At 40.3% G+C, this 16930-nt stretch overlaps 1 protein-coding gene across 7 annotated transcripts in view; it reads right to left on the bottom strand.

Annotated features, from left to right (window-relative positions):
• The window catches only part of COL14A1 (collagen type XIV alpha 1 chain), a 126169-nt gene that overhangs the window by 71010 nt on the left and 38229 nt on the right, over positions 1-16930 (bottom strand). For all 7 annotated transcript variants that reach the window (XM_075085694.1, XM_075085693.1, XM_075085697.1 and 4 more), the window contains 8 exons: positions 16674-16838; positions 16140-16301; positions 14563-14714; positions 12506-12635; positions 7301-7446; positions 5878-6007; positions 2603-2742; positions 824-950 (listed from right to left, as the gene is read on the bottom strand). In XM_075085694.1, coding sequence (XP_074941795.1) covers positions 824-950; positions 2603-2742; positions 5878-6007; positions 7301-7446; positions 12506-12635; positions 14563-14714; positions 16140-16301; positions 16674-16838 — 1152 coding nt within the window. The remainder of the gene's footprint in view (positions 1-823; positions 951-2602; positions 2743-5877; positions 6008-7300; positions 7447-12505; positions 12636-14562; positions 14715-16139; positions 16302-16673; positions 16839-16930) is intronic.

The raw sequence follows: 16930 nt of genomic DNA, 5'->3' as shown, positions 1-16930 counted from the left end.
GAAGGAGCTCCATGCAACCCTCACTCCCTCTCCTTTGCTCAGAGTTCTGTGCACCATGCTCTTTTCTCTTCCTCTACCTCAAAGCAAAGTCCCAATCTCTGCCCTTTCCAGAGACTCTGTGTGGATTTCCATTTGCAATTTGCATGCAAGTAGGAACCTCTCATTTTGCACATGTACGTTCTCCTTCCTCTTCCACCTCATGTTTATCTTTCCTCCCTCAAAGTCCTTCTCTTCCCACTGTTATGTTGGAAAGCATTACTAAGTGTCATCAGCCATTTGTTTAACCAAAACTGCAGTCACAGAAACTACAAACTGTGCTAAATGGACTACAGGAGCCTTAAATGTCTTATATTTTCTCCTTTTGGTGTTCCGGTTTCTCTGTATTTATATAAGGTTCTACCTTTTATTGCCCAGATAGTTCACTGGTTAAATGTATGATTCAAACCTCATCATAATTCAGCTGGAGAGGAAAATGCCATCACACTCAACGATGCTTCAGAAAGCTGGGGAGACAAACACTTTACTACCTAAATTGCAATAAAAGATTCTTTAAAATGGCTTATTGTGGGAAGACTTAAGAAATGAACTTTATCCACACAAATGCTTTCATGATGTCAAGAGGTTACTCCCATGAGTAAGGGCTCAATTGGCCCCATAATAAGGGAGCAAAGAAGCCAAAAACTCCAATGAAAATAACAGAAAGCATTCCATATATCTGAATTCACAACCAGAGACACTTGCTGCTACTGGTCTTACCTTCCAGTGAAGTAAGACAGTATAAAAATTCTCACTGGAAAGCCATCAAAAGTTCAGCTATACTTACTTGTGGTAAAGCTGCCAGTAAGTGGTTCGGATTGTCCTTCGTTATACAGGGAGAAAATAGCAACGGTATACTCTGTAAGGGACGTCAGACTTTCTAGAGTATGGGTTGAAACACGACCAACTTCCACCTAGAGAAAGCATAATTTGCAATAGGTATCGATCATATAGTCTACGTTATCAGTGTCTGAAATTCTCCTGGGTAATGATACAGAAAGAGAATGTCATGTAATTATTAGAGAAATTCTGTGAAACTATGCACAAGGATTAGTTTGGGGCAATAAAAACTGACAAAATTAATTAACATAGACAAACTAAAGAAAAGGAAAATTTTGTTTATGACAAACTAGGGGAAAGGAGAATTCCGCCTTAGTAAGCCTAACTCACTAGCTACCATACCGGCACTGCATGTTCAGGAGCACAGAAGGGGAAGGAACTTTTTGGGCTATTGAATCCAGTCCCTTATAATGCATAATCGTTGTATAAACCATTATGCTTAACATTTGTCAAGAGAAAAGATGACAGTTTCATCTGGCCTCTATCGAGGCTTTGCCAGGGATATAAAACTCAAAGATGTATAAACTAGCAGTTTATCAGTCCCACTATCCGTTGTCATGTTAGTTCGGCACCACAGGGGAAATGCTACCAATGCAAAGCAAACAAAAAAGTGCCACCTGTTCTTTGAACAGACATAAAGGAAAAGATAAGACGCAGATAAAAACCCACTGAATAATTCACTCACGCTATAAAGTATATTACCACAAGCCCAATATGTTCAAATACCATTGTGATGAGTACAGACAGATGTTCGTTTATATTAAGGTTAATCAACAGGATTTAATTTCTAACTTAAATTTTAAGGGACCTAGCAGAAAGAAAGTCAGAAAACATTGCACAGGTATGCTCTCTTCTCAACTCAGGAAGAATTATTCAGGTTTACTACAAATATTCCATCTTGTATGGATGAAAGGCCAGATATGTCCCAGAAGAAACATAATTACACATAACTACTGTTAAAGACGTTTTTGGAGGGCTAGGTTATCCATGACAACTTATTTTATAAGGGATCTGGCCTGTTTTAATAATTGGACCCATTTACTGCAATTATCTTTCTTAAACTTCTGTGTTTTTTCAGATTTCTATATCATTCCGTCCCATTTTTCATTCTATCACATAATTCATGCTGCTAAAAGCTATTATAAAGGACCTTTAGATAGCAAGGCATAACTAAATACTGCAAAAAGTAAATTATTAGACACAAGAGTCTAAGCTAGAAAGTTTTGGTATCATCATTCTGCCCAAGCCAAATCCTTTTTCTAGGAAGCATGTTTTCAATATATAATTAAAGCAATATATGTCAAGAAAATGTGTCAAAGCTTTCAGATAGTCTTTTTGAATGAGCTTGAGTCCATGACGTATGACATACTGGAAGACTTGTTATCTGGACTGAATCAAGAATAAGTATTTCCATACCATACATTTAGTGAGCATCCACCACCTACAAGCCATCGTTCACTTCAGTAGTTTCCTTCAGTTTACATGCACCAGCAATGACTGCCTGGTATGTGAGAAGTTCAGAGTACTGTCCCCCACTCTACGATCCACTCTAAATGTGTACCCGATACCAAGCAAACTCTTATTTGCAGTAAGTTTCAAAATTCTTTAGCCAATCTTTTGTTACACCTTGCAGGGTAGCTTTTGTTTATAAAAGTTACCCTTAATAATTACAGAAGTTTGGGAAGGTTTGAGATTGGTTAAGGGAAGAAAGATGCTAATAATTTACCTCATTGGTTTCTGTTCCATCTGTTTTAACGTACATGATGCGGTAGCCATTTACATTTTTGGAAGCAGGATCCCATGTTAGCGTAGCACTACTGTGTCCAACATCAGAAAATTTCAAGTTTGCTGGTGGGCTTAGAGGCACTTGAAAAGGAAAGAGATAAAACCACGAAAGTGATTCCAGGTTTTAGCTGTGAAATTTTTCATGTCTTGAAAATAAATGGCACGTTTTCCATTCAAAAACTTCTGTCACTAATATTTATATTAAAAGACCTACATCAATGAAGCTACACAAGTACTTGAAGGCAGGTAAAATGGCTTAGCTCTTTGCTGAAACAGAACTTTCAGTCTTGCTAAGTACATCTCAGCTAATACTGAAAAAGAAATAAATTATGTTATTGTTCATAGCAGATACCATAGCACGATGTAGCCTACACAATGCTTGCAATAAATTTGTGTTTGTAGTTGTAAAGTAATCTAATTCAGCTAGATCTTTATCCTATATGCATTTGTTTTCGATGAGCATCCCAGCAAAAATATTTCATGGCAGTAGTATTTTGGCAAAAAAACCTTCTGAATCCTAGAAGTCCCTGACATACGGTTAAGTTTGTCCAAAAGCATAACTAGCTCAGACGATCTCCAAAAGTGTTACTTTTTTTTACCTCTGCTTAACCTTTCCTCTTTCATTACACAAGAAGCTGCTTCCTAACAACAACCCCAGTTAAAGCCATCTTTATATACTATGTATTCCTAAAATGCCATGAGCTGAAGTAAAACAAGGTCATGCAAGTGAGCCTCAGATTGTCTCCATTTTTCTGTCGCACCAGAAAAAGCAATTTGTGCTGTCTGTTACTCTCAGCAGTAGGTTCTGTATTAGCCCAACATCTGGTTATTTCCTCTGAATTGTGAATACCTCCTCTATCCATCCTGCCCTCACACACACACACTGCTCACCAATCCATGTGGACAAATAAATATCAGCACTTCAGAAGCTGTTTCCCTCATGCAAGAGCACACAGGAAAATGCAAAAGATAAAAAAACATATATTATGTGGGATCTTTAATCAGGCCATATATCAACTCAGAATCTGCAAGCAAACACCTAACCAGCTTAGGAACAGTCAAGTCAACTTGGTTATGAGGAAAGAGAAGACGGGAACACACTGAAATTGTATTACATGGGTTTGCCACATTTTCTGGCATTGAATATATTCCTCAAGAGTCTAGTGAAGGGAGTATCACCTGCTGGCTTTCTTTTCTACTTCCTGTCATTTCACCATCTAGGCCGTACCACAAAATGCTTCAGTCTCAGCTCCCTCCTTTTGTAACAAACCTCCCAACAATGTTGCTTTCAACCAGACAGGGAGTCCTGCTGCCAGGGTTACGTGATATTTCAGTGAATCTTGGATAAATCTTGGCCCCAGAAAGAAACCCCACCCCAGAATGAGCTTCATCATGCCTCCGTTTGGCACAGAGAAAGGTTTCACTACAGTAAATGAGATGATACAGTGTGTAGAATAATATTTACTAAAAACAGAATACCAGATATGGCATGTAATACTACTGAAAATTAGGCACATCACTCTCCAGCCAGATATATGCTCCAGGAAGAAAATATCAGGTAGTCTATTCAGCAGCTGGAAGCCCGAAATAATCACACTGAAAGAAAAAGCAGCTTAAACCTGAGCACGGACAGGGAAGACATTACCACTGAACACTGACCATGTGGGACAGGAGTGTTCACCAAGAGCTTCTTTCCTCCCAGATTGCCCCAGGGCCTTATCAGTCAAAGCCTGTTAGAAGAGGGTTTGTTTGAAGAGCTGCATACAGAAGGTTACAATCAATCTTCTGTCATATTACAGTACTAAAGACCAGTCGGAGTTGGCTGCATTGAGTCACCCTAAAAATGCATGAAGGTTGCAGGACAGTTAGGGGATTTTTATTGTGGTCTGGTCACAGCAGTGATGGTCTGACTAACACGCTACTAGCTTCTGTGATCAAACAGTGCAGCCATGAATCCTTGGCTTGTGCCAATGTATCTGGAATTTGCATGGGATCCTCCATCCAATGCGTTAGCCAGGTTTAGAGCTGTGCAGCCTCCAAGATCACTTCACAATGTGAAGTGAATTCAGGCTGGCAGAGTCATAAACTACATAAACTACTGCTTAGGATAAATGAAAATCAGATACTGGGCAGATACTGACCAAAAGCAAGGCAGAGGTCGGGGGGAAAGAGGAGTGAGAGACAAAGAGAGGGAGAAAGGAACAGAGGGACAAAGAGCCAAATATTTGATTCTCCGAGTGTTAAGAATCTACACACATTTCAAGTCCACAAACATGCCCAGGTTGCAGTAGTTTGTTATGGGCACTTGTCTACCTGCAACTGTCCTCTCAGAGACAATCCCGTTCAAACAGCATTCCGAGAGCTTTTTCCACCATTCCTTGCTGACCTTACAAGCCATTGCTCTGACCCTTCTTTTTCTTAGCACTTGCATGCCTGAACTTCTCTCACCTATTAAATGTAAGTCTCTTTCGCACTGGCTTACTCATGCCAGGAGAACAAAACAAGAGGAAGCAGTCACTCCACTGCTGGGAGCAATAGAGATGTCACTGAACACAGTCCCAGAAATATCCCAGCAGCACAATCGCTTATTTTCAATTCCTTTGTCTTCCAAATGCTGAGGCTATTTAGAGAGCTGACATACAATGCTGTGTACGGTTAGCAGAGGACAGAATTTAGCTGGCAAAACTCTTGCTGCTTATTAAAGACACACCATCTATCATGACTGCACAGGCACTTTCCAACCCTTCGTTTACCAGATGTTAGGCAGCAGGGGTTGGACAGAAACTTCTTTGCTTCTTTTCTGTCTGTGCTACTACTGAGCCAGAAGAATGAACTTCTGCATCTGAGCAGGCTCCCCCCCACACCTGGTCCTCTGGCTACCAGAGGCTAAACAGAGCAGTCTCAATTTATCCCTACGTGGTGACCTTCATTCACCTTCAGCAAGTTCAGAAAATCGTCAGTAGTTCCACCAAGATGAACAAGGATATCCATAATACCACTACCAACAAGAGAGGAGAGTTCACAATCCTGTTCCAAAAACAAGCTGTTTTGTAGAAACTCACATCCTCAGACTCCATAAATTAAGTATTCGCACTGAGAAGCTCAAGTATGGACCACTAAAATCAGATTTTAAAATCAGATGTCTGCTCTAATACATGCAAAGACTATTCTGAAGTTTTATTAACACTGAAGTGAATATAGATACATGCTACCTACATGTAGTTTCTTGTCCTGTAAGGGGATCACTAGCTTCTTCTCCAAACATGGCATAAACTGTGACTGTATATTCTGTATTTGGCAATAGTCCATCCAGTTCAAGATCTGTTGAAGTCTCCCCAATTTTTATCTAAACACACCATGAATAAAAAAAGACATATTATTTCCAAATTAGTATTTTTCCTCATTGTGAGCTATTTGCACACTTGAGATTAGATACGTGATCAAATGCTCCGCTGAGCATTTTTATGATACTGTGCCTGTGCTATTTGGCCCAAGATTTTGGGATTTTGCACAATAGTCAAAAGAACAAAATTGTCAAAAAGCCAAAAGCCAACATACAGGAAAGAGGACTTCAAAAGTAACTACTCACATTAGCAATGACAAAATAGTCCTCTCTAGAATGTGCAGCTACTGAGACTGCACCTTGTTTCATCTTTGGTCACAGGACCGAAATTTCATAGGAGGAATTTATTTCTGTGCACACTGATGTTCAGCTTTGTTGCTATTTAAGGTGTGTATGGTATTATTCCTCCACCTCCTCACTGAGAGCCATGTTAACATGGACTGACTTATTGAAAAAAAGTCTTTCTTCAGGGTAAGGCTTACTCCTCCTGGGAACTGTTTTCAGGGAGGCCCCATTTTTAAAAGAATTATGTTACAGCCACTCATTCAGCAGAGAGCACAAGTCTACACGAGCTTTCGGTGTCTACCTACACACTCCACAAGCTTGCATGCCCCTGCATGCTTTGTAGTGTTTTTGCTTGAACAGAGATGTTGTACGTAATCTTAATTATACATATAGAAATGGAAGCATAAGAACTTTTAAAACCCAGACCAGATATGCCAGCAGAAGTCTACTGTTTTTACTATTTTAGTGACAGAAGACTGGACTTTACCTTGTCCCACCTTCTTTTTCTTCTAAAACTCCCTTCTAAAAATCACTTTTTGAGGAAAGGCATTATTTTCAAATTTAAAAATAAAAGTTGAACAGAACTACAAGAAAACCAATAAATGTCATATCTGCAAATTTTATCTGCTTAAAGGTCCTGATAAGAACAAAGGCTAAACTTCATATTCTTCTGATACACACTTAGAAAATACCTTGGTTTTACTTTACTTTTAGTTCCTTTAAGTGTTAGGTTTACTTGACGATACAGTATCATCACATATATAATTTCAAAAGAGTCACTTTAATTCAGCTGAAATTGTGGCATTTTTAATGCAATGACATATAAAAATAATCAACTGGTACTCACACTTCATTCATAGTCTGTAACACATACAGTACTTAAGGCAGTCATAAAAAAAACCCCAAAGTGTTTGCTGATCAAGTGGGAGGTCAAAGGCCATGTACTAGTTTATTCTTTAAAAGATTTATTTTTTAAATAACTGCTCTTCAAATGAAAGCTCAATACATCACCTCCTTCTCATCTGCTGCCAATCCTTCTGTGAGCGGACCATATAGGATCATGTAACCTGTGGCACCCGCTACTCCATTCCACTTCGCTCTCATGCTGCTCTGTGACACATCATACAATTGCAGATCCGATGCCATTGGCAAGGCAACTACAGCAGAACAAGAGACAGACACTTCAGTTGTTTCACTTGAACAATGAGCTACTTTTCAAACAGTTTATTTTACCCCAGGAAACAGAAAGGAATATAGCTATCTCCAGGCATGGAAGTGCCATCTGTATGCCACATCTATGAAGAGCCGATTAGTACATAAAAGAATGCAGAATTAGAGAAACAAGGAAATGATGACCTAACAGATTCTAACACCAGGGCAGAGTCACCTCTTACAAAGCATTACAGCTCTTTGTCCTAAATGGCTTTGAACATTTCAAGCGGGAACATTTCTGTTCTTTAAGCACCAGATCACTCTGTCCAGATCTCACCCTTCCTTCTCCCTGATGTGCAGGAGTATGACCACTCGCTAGCGAAGAATGGCCACAGTCACTGTTAGGAACAAGCAGTTGTCCCCAGAGGTGGCTCTTTCTGGCCAGTTCCCAAGCCAGAGCATGGGAGAGAGTGTGGTGAGGTAGGACACCCTGGAGGAAACCCTGAGTGAGCACGCTGCACACATCAAAATACTCTGACTACAAACTGCTCTGTATTTAAGGCCAGGACTGTCCAAACTGACTCCTAGGCCTACGTCAGTGGGATTATGCAAATGTGGGCAAGATCATTCATTGCAAACCATGGCAAATGCTAACCTGGTGAATACAACTAAGTAGGCTGAGTGAAATTCAAACAATATTAGGAGGTTTACTTGTCAATTTAAGGCACTGATACCAGAATATAGCACCGATCTGGGTTCCTGAATACTTCTTTGTATTTCTGTAACTCTTTAGAGTAGCATTTTGCACTTCTCTGATTGCCCTGACTTTCTTCCTCTCACATAACAACATCCCAAGGCCTCTCCACTGCTGTTACATCATTGATGGATCCCACCAAAATAGCCGGTCACTGGAGAGATATAAGGGAACTTTGGCTGCTCAAGGGGTCTGACAAAAACAGAAGGCAATTAGTCATTGATATCAAACCTTTCCTATTAGGAACTTGAAGAGACTGTAATAGGCTGGATGTTTAGCCTCTACAAAGCTCTGCTGTGTATGTTTCTGAAGAATCTGACCAGCAAACGCAGATGCAGCAACCAATTCTAATTACAGTGCTAAATTCACAGAGCTTCTCTAATCTCCTTGTCCAAACAAAAATTGCAGCCTGTCTAGCTGACATCTCCAAGGAGTAGTATATCTATTATGTTATGTTCAACAAGCTCTAACAGAGCTCTTAACTTCTCATATAAAAACATGCCAGCCTCGTCCTTTCTTGTTCATTGAGGCCATTCACTCAGACTGTTGTTCAGGTCTGTAAACATGGGCAAAACTTCAACCCAGGCCTCTCCTTAGGTTTCCACTTGAGGTTACCCACCTATCTTCACTTCCAAACCTTTCACAGCCTACCTCCACCCTATATAAACCCTTATTCATGTGTTGACTTACATTCCCATGAATTCCCACACTTCCTCTAATTATAAACTACCAATAAATATATTCAAATGTACTTCAGTCTCCTCCCTCAGAGCTCCACTCAGACCTCTGATACCCACAGAAAGAAACTGTATGTCGAGGTGTTCTGAAGGCACTTTCTACCACATTGTCTCATTCCTATTCAAACTGCCCCAGTATCAGAGACAGAGTACCTATTACCTGTCCTTTTCCATATTTTGATATCTTAATACTCTGGTAATATAGAGATGAATTAAACCTACTAAAAAGCAACCGGAATAAACTAGAACAGGTAAACACATATTTGCAGGAAATTAAAATGTGAATGCATTTTGTATTTATTTCAAGTTAGAAGCGACTATTAAATCAGAAACCTTTCTAATTATCTGTATGTTATGCATATTGAATGTGTCTATTTAGATTTCACATACCCGTAAGCTATCTTCAATGTTCTATATGAATAAATGTGATTGGTGGCTATATTAATCTGTATCTCACGCAAAGGCAGGAATGTAAACTACAATTTTCCATAGTTCTCCATAGTTTTCCATAGTAGAAAATACTTTCAAACTGCAGGTATTTTATCATGTGGAGTGATTAATACTTGCACATGTCAGAGTGTTACTTCCAACATGCTATCAAAGACATCTGTATAAAATGCTTGATGCTGCATGACCTTGGGGTGTGATCTGATCAGATCTCAGAAAGCCAGCAGGGCTGGGCTCCGTCAGAACTTGACTAAGTGACTTCAAAGGGATACCAGGTGCAATATGAAACAATCATGTTGGCTTAGTATGTGACTCTGCATTCTCTGCCTCAATAAATCAAGCAACTCCTAACACCATGTTATGGGGTATAACATGGTTAGAGATGACATTTTGGGAGGCTGAGATTAAAACAGAATTCTCAAATAATTTTATATGAACCTATTTTATTTTCTTTTCAGATTGGGAAGATTAGCACTGACACAGAATCAAAGAACCACTGAGGATGAAAGGCACCTTTTGAGGTCATCTAGTCTAACTAACTTGCCTGTTCAGACAGGGTCAGCTAGAGCAGGTTGCTCAAAACCATGTCCAGCTGGGTTTTAAATATCTCCAGAGATGCAGACTCCACAGCCTCTCTGGACAACCTACTCTGTGTTTGATCACCATCACAATAAAATAATTATCTGTTCAGATTTAATTTCATGGGGTTTTTTAATTTGTGCCATTGACTCCTGTCTGTCAGTGGGCACCAATGAGAGGAGTCTGGCCCCCTCTTCTTCATTCCCTCACATCAGGGAATTTTTACATATTGGTAAGATCACCCTGAGCTTTTTCTCCTCCAGGCTCAACAGCCATAGCTGTCTCAGCCTCTCCTCTTATGAAAGATGCTCCAAGTCCTTAATCATCTTTGTGGCCTCTCACTGGACTCACTCCTGTAAGTCCACATCTCTCTTGTACTGGGGAGCCCAGCACTTGACCAAGCATCCAGGTGTGGCCCCATCAGTACTGAGCAGAGGGCAAGAACCACCTCTCTCACCCTGCTGGCAATCCTTTTCTAATGCAATCCAGAGGGCTCTTGGCCCTCTTTGTGACAAGGGTGCATTGCTGGTTCACAGTCAGCTTGTTGTTTACCAAGACCCCCAGGTCCCTCTCTGCAGAGCTGTCTTCCATATGCTCACCCCCCAGCGTGTACTGACACGTGGGGTTATTCGTCCCCAGGGGCAGGACTTTATACTTCCCTTTGTTGAACTGCATGAGGTCAAACATATTTTCCTCTTCATACATCCATGCTGACTAATTCCAATCAACTCCATGTCCTTCATGTGTCTGGAAAAGGGTTTCAAGGATTAGTTGCTCCATCACCTTCCCAGGGATTGAGGTGACAATGAACCAGCTTGTAGTTCCCCAGATCCTATTTCACAAAGGATTTACATCTGCTGTCTTCTAGTGTTCAGGAACTTCTCCCAATCACCATGACCTATCAAGGGAAATTAAGACTGTCCTCACAATGACACAAGCCAGTTTCCTCAGCACTCACAGGTGCAGCCCATCCTGTTCCACAGACTTATGTGTGCCCAGTTTGCTTAGGTGCTCTCTGTACTGGTACTCCTCAAATGAGGGTACGTCTTCTTTTCTCCAGATCTTCCCACTCCTCTCAGCAGCCTGGGAGTTCTGAAGGCCATTTTAACCTGAAAGGCTGAATCAAAGAAGGCATTGAGTACCTCAGTGTTTTCCACTTCTTTTGTCACCTGGTCCCCTGTCCCATTCAGGAGTGAGTCCTTGTTTTCCTCAGTCTTCCTTTTACTGTTTATGCACTTGCAAAGTCCGTTCTTGTTGCTCTTCACATCCCTTGCCTGATTCAGCATCCTGTTGGCCTTGGCTTTCCTAAACCTACCCCTGCAAGATCAGACAGCAACTCTATACCTCTCCTGGGTCATCTGCCTCTTCTTCCGTCTCTTATACACTTCCTTTTTACATCTGAGTTCTGTTAGGAGTTCCTTACTTATTCATGCCAACCTCCTGTTACTTTTGATTGATTTCTTACTTGTTGGTATGGACCTTTCTTGAGCTTGTAGGATGTGATCTTTGGGTATCAAGCTGCTCTTCTGGATCCCTCTTCCCTCCAGAGCCATATCCCTTGGGATTCTTCCAAGCATGTCTAAGAAGCAACTGAAGAACACTATCCTGAAATCCAGAGCTGTGGCCCTGCTTTTTGCATTCCGCCCTCCTCTTAGAATGATGAATTCGACCATCTCATGGTCACTGCAGCCAAGGCTACCTGTGACTTTAAATCCCCCATCAGTTCCTCATTGGTTTTAAGTATCAGCTAATACACAGCACAGCACCTTCTCTTGCTGGCTCCTCCTCAATCACTTGTGTCACAAAGCTGTTGTCAAAGCACTGTAGAAATCTTCTAGATTGCTTGAGCCCTGCTGTGTTGTTCTTCCAGCAGATAACAACTATTGATACATCATATATTGACCTCCTGGCTCCTAGTTTGAACTAAACAGTTACTAATTACTTCCATTCCTAATATCTCTCACATTTACTAAAAAAGTAGCTGTATTTTGTATACAAATGCATAAAATCTATATAAACAATAGCAGCACATTATCTCAGGTACTAGCACAGTTTTCATTATAGAACCCAGAACTGTAAATAACAACATCCCAAGTCACCACAGAAAATAACTGAATCGAGAAAGGAACTTACAAATGTTACCTTGAAATATTTGGCACTGGTGGGAATCACATGCAGGTGATATTTCTGGTCCCATCTAATCCTCCACTCATGAGATCACCTTCAGCCACAAACCTAATTTATAAAGCTTGGCTCCACACCCAAAGTCTAGGAATGTTCTAATTTAGGGTTCAATACAACCAACTTCAAAGTTCGGCCCAGAGATAAAAACTTTCTCAGTGTTTAAATATCCACAGAGCATTTGGACTTAGGAACTTAGCTCAGAATTAATTCAAACAGAAATTAATTTAAGGCAAATGCATTAAAACAAGCTAAACTGAAAAAAACCCACTCCCTTCTGCATTTCTTTATCACAAAAACTAATGTTTACATGGTGTGATTAAATGCAGACAGTCAAATCCATAGCAAATATGATAGGATACTTACGTGTAGTTTCAGTTCCACGGAGGCCCTCACTAGCAACATTTGAGTATATAGCAAATACAGCTATCTGGTATTCGGTTAAAGACATCAGGTTTTTCAGAACTGCTGTTGATAAGCTTCCATCTACCACAACCTGTTCAGAAGAAAATATAGCTGAATCCGCATAAAACAAATGAACAATATTACCATCAAATCAATTAATCCCTATTACAGGAAATCTTTACATTGGCATCTAAAAATCAATGTACTAAAGTTCAATCAAGAAATCAATTTTTTTTTTTTTTTGCTACCTTTATGTACAGTAAGGTGTCTGAGAAAAGAACAGCCACCATAGAATCACAGAATCATTAAGGTTGGAAAAGACCTCTAAGATCACCAAGTCCAACCATCAACCCAACACCACCATGCCTCCTAAACCATGCCCTGAAGTGCCAGTATACACGTCTTTTAAATATCTCCAGGGATAGTGACTCCACCACCTCTCTGGGCAGCCTGTTCCAGTGCCTGACCACTCTTTCAGTAAAGAATTTTTTCCTAATATCCAATCTAAACCTCCCCTGATGCAGCTTGAGGCCATTTCCTCTCATTCTATTGCTAGTGACCTGGGAGAAGAGACCAACACCCACCTCACTACAACCTCCTTTCAGGTAGTTGTAGAGAGCGATAAGGTCTCCCCTCAGCCTCCTCTTCTCCAGGCTAAACAACCCCAGTTCCCTCAGCCTCTCTTCATAAGACCTGCTCTCCAGACCCTTCCCCAGCTTTGTTGCCCTTCTCTGGAAATGCTCCAGCACCTCAATGTCCTTCTTGTAGTGAGGGGCACAACACTGAACACAGTATTCAAAGTGGGGCCTCACCAGTGCCGAGTACAGGGGCACGATCACTGCCCTGCTCCTGCTGGCCACACTATTGCTGATACCAGCCAGGATGCTGTTGGCCGCCTTGGCCACCTGGGCACACTGCTGGCTCACGTTCAGCCGGCTGTCAGCCAACACCCCCAAGTCCTTTTCTACCAGGCAGCTCTCCAGCCACTCTTCCCCAAGCCTGTAGCGTTGCATGTGGTTGTTGTGACCCAAGTGCAGAACCTGGCACTTGGCCTTGTTGAACCTCATACAGTTGGCCTCAGCCCATCGATCCAGCCTGTCCAGATCCCTCTGTAGGGCCTTCCCGCCCTTGAGCAGATCAACACTCCCGCCCAACTTGGTGTCATCTGCAGATTTACTGAGGGTGCACTCAATCCCTTCATCTATACATAATCAAAACGTTTAGCTGATATAAGTACCCATTTAGCAAAAAGGAATTGCTTAGATAAATAAAGTGTATGGAATACAGTCTAAGAGTGTATACTGGGCACTTCTTGATATAATTACTACATCATCATAAACATTCCTTTAGTACTACATATGTACACACACGGTACTTCAAACTGACATTAGTAGACATCCATGCTAAACAAGGTTCTAGTACAAAAAGAAATAAAATATATCCTTAGTTAAATCCTTTTCCTCTTCTGCCTTTCCCTTCACTTTTATAAGTTGTCAGCTGAAGCCAAAAACTTGTTCTACTGCATTTTTTCCCCATCTCCAAAATTCCTCAGCCCTATTCAAATAAACACATCTCTCCAAATTTTCAATGACCAGTTGTAAACGACCCAAAATATACACCCGTATCATCTTCCTTTTATGAATTATTTTTTCTTAGAAATGAAAATCCAGCTTCCCATCAGCTCCTACCTCTTCTGGTCTTGTAAACATAATGGCACAGGGAAGTCTATAGGATTGTTTCAAGTAACTGTACGTGTAAGCAAAAATGCAAGCAGTTCACCCACCCCCCAAAAGTGGTCATTGTTATAGCACATTTACTTTAAATTACATGACAGAAAAGCAGCCTGACTACTACCTAACTTTCACCACCATCCAATGTGACTACACCTCCTTTCTGTACTGGGTTTCAGAGCCCACATAGGGAATTTCAGGGTAGATTTAAATAAGACCATGGATTTTATGTCTGGTTAGTTCTCCCTCATGTATTAAAAATTTCTGGTAAGCTTTTCCTCTTATTACCTCTTCTGGTTGTCCTCCTCGAGTGGGGTAGTACACAACCCTGTATTTTTCCACTTTGCCTGGTGCATGGGTCCAGCTAACCCGGAATCCTCTTGCTGTTACCTCAGATGTGACCAAATCTGAAGGAGCCCCAAGTGAAGCAACAATTGTTCCTAGATTAGAGACAACACAAAATTTTTATTCCCCTCTGCAAAGTAATTATTGGGTGTGTTGTATTTGCAAAAGCTCCAATGATCACTCCTCATCACAAAATAAAATAATTAGCTACTGCACATTTATTTAGGTCATTTTAAACAGAAACAAAGAACTAATAATGAGTACTGCACATGGTGTTTTCACTGGGACTAAGCCTCCCTGGTCTTTTATAAACCTTTATATGAAAGAGACAAAAATACAAAACTAAGCCCTCCCTGTCCGTCCTCCTCACTCTTTCAAGCCCTTTCTGGTTTTTTTTTTTTCCAAGTTACCTTCCTCCCAGTCATGAAAAACATCCAAGTACATACACAGCTGTGATCTCTGCTCCTCTGCAGGTTGGAAACTGATATGCTGCCTGTCAGCAGACTGAAGAGATGTAGCGAATGGTCATCTCCTCTGGCAATCATTCCTTTCCACAAAGATGTCTCATCTCTATGGTTTTTCCATCCTCTCCCTTTCAATTTTCCAACTGACTGCTTACTCCCCCCACAACACACAGCTAATATTCTGTATTTCTTCCAGTTTCCAGGTGAAAAAAAAAGAGGAAAAAAGTGGAATGAAGCCTAATACACACTTTTTCATTGCACAGGTAGAACTATGTGTGAAGACAGCTTTCCTTACTGATGTATATTACAAGCTTATTGAAAAATCACTAAGCATTTCTGTGATATTACCGAATCACAAACCAAGCAACACAAACAAAATCCACTGAAGCCTTTCAGAAAGAATCTCCTCAGGTAGGACTGTTTCTCTGACAAATTTCAACATGTTTTTCATAGGCAATTCTTTTGTTCATAAAAGCAAAAAAATATTGCAGTCAGAGAAGGATTTTTATATACAAACAATTTTCTTCACCACCATCTTTTCTTATGCTCTGAAATATGTTTTTTGTGTATTAAACAAGAGAGAAAAATCCATCATCAGGAAGGGATGAAATCATCTCAACAGTTGAAAATTTTGAAAACTTATGAGACAATAAAACCAGCAAGGTAGGAGATGGAAATCACAGCACAGCTGTAACAATCCCATGTGCAGCTGTTAAAGTAATTCATCCCCAAACCTGTGTATTATAAAAAAATTTTCCTTACCCACCACTTGGAAATTGTTACAGCAGCATGAATGTTTATCTCTGTATTTTTGGTACTACCAAATACCATAATATTTACCATTTTCAAAGACAGAAAACAAAGGATCAAAGATACCAAAGCAAGAATAAAACATACGTAGGAAGAGAACTTCCCTGACAATGTACTTTCTTGTGAGCAAAAGAATATACAGCATGAATCAAGTGCCAGAAGCCAGCTTAGAACTGCAGGTATTTGGAAAAGGTTTTGTAGCTCTAAGTTCATATTAAGCCACATTAGATCTTGTTTCTTATTCACCTTTGATTTCCTTTTCCTGCTCCTCTACTCGTGAGCACACTGTTCTGGTAAGGCCTTCAACAATAGTATGCATGAAGTTGAAGTCAGCAACGTTGTAGACATGCGTGCTGTCAGGTTCAGAGGCAATCTCTTTGAGTTCATTTATATCTGCATTCTTTACACCTTTCATTGGAAAGAAAAAGAAAATATTTGCAACAAAAAAGAAAAATCTTGTATGCACAGGAATTGATTAAAAACTACTAAAATCCAATTCTTCCTATTTGTTTTAATGAACAACTACAGATTGCTCTGTCATGAAGATATTACTTCAAGACGTTAATTACTGCCAGCATAACTGGTGTTTTTTCAGCTGTCCACCGCTAAATTCCAGTTATAGAAGCAATGAATTGGAGAACATATCAAAGAATACCTAAATTAATGATGATACTTACTGGACACAGACAGAAAAGAACACTTCCTTAATACAGAGGGCAACAGATACAAATAAACCAGATTATAATGGGACACAATATATGGATATGACAGAATACACACCAATAGCAAACAGCTCAATGCCAGCATCTCGTAGGTTTTTAGCAGGAGGGATAACATCATCTTGGGACTTCCCATCAGTGATCAGTATACCGATTTTAGATACTCCAGGTCTTGCACCTGCTTCGGGCTTAAAGCTGTTTTCCAAAATGTAAGTTAAGGCAAGACCTAAAAAAGGAAACATTTTAGAAGACCCTCAAAGGCAAAAATGTCCATTGATTTTGCTAATATCATGGTGTTTGACTTTCCATTCAATTTAA

This window comes from Phalacrocorax aristotelis, chromosome 2 (genome assembly GCF_949628215.1).
Source record: "Phalacrocorax aristotelis chromosome 2, bGulAri2.1, whole genome shotgun sequence".
Classification (NCBI taxonomy): Eukaryota; Metazoa; Chordata; class Aves; order Suliformes; family Phalacrocoracidae; genus Phalacrocorax; species Phalacrocorax aristotelis.
This window is presented reverse-complemented; position numbering and strand designations above follow the sequence as displayed.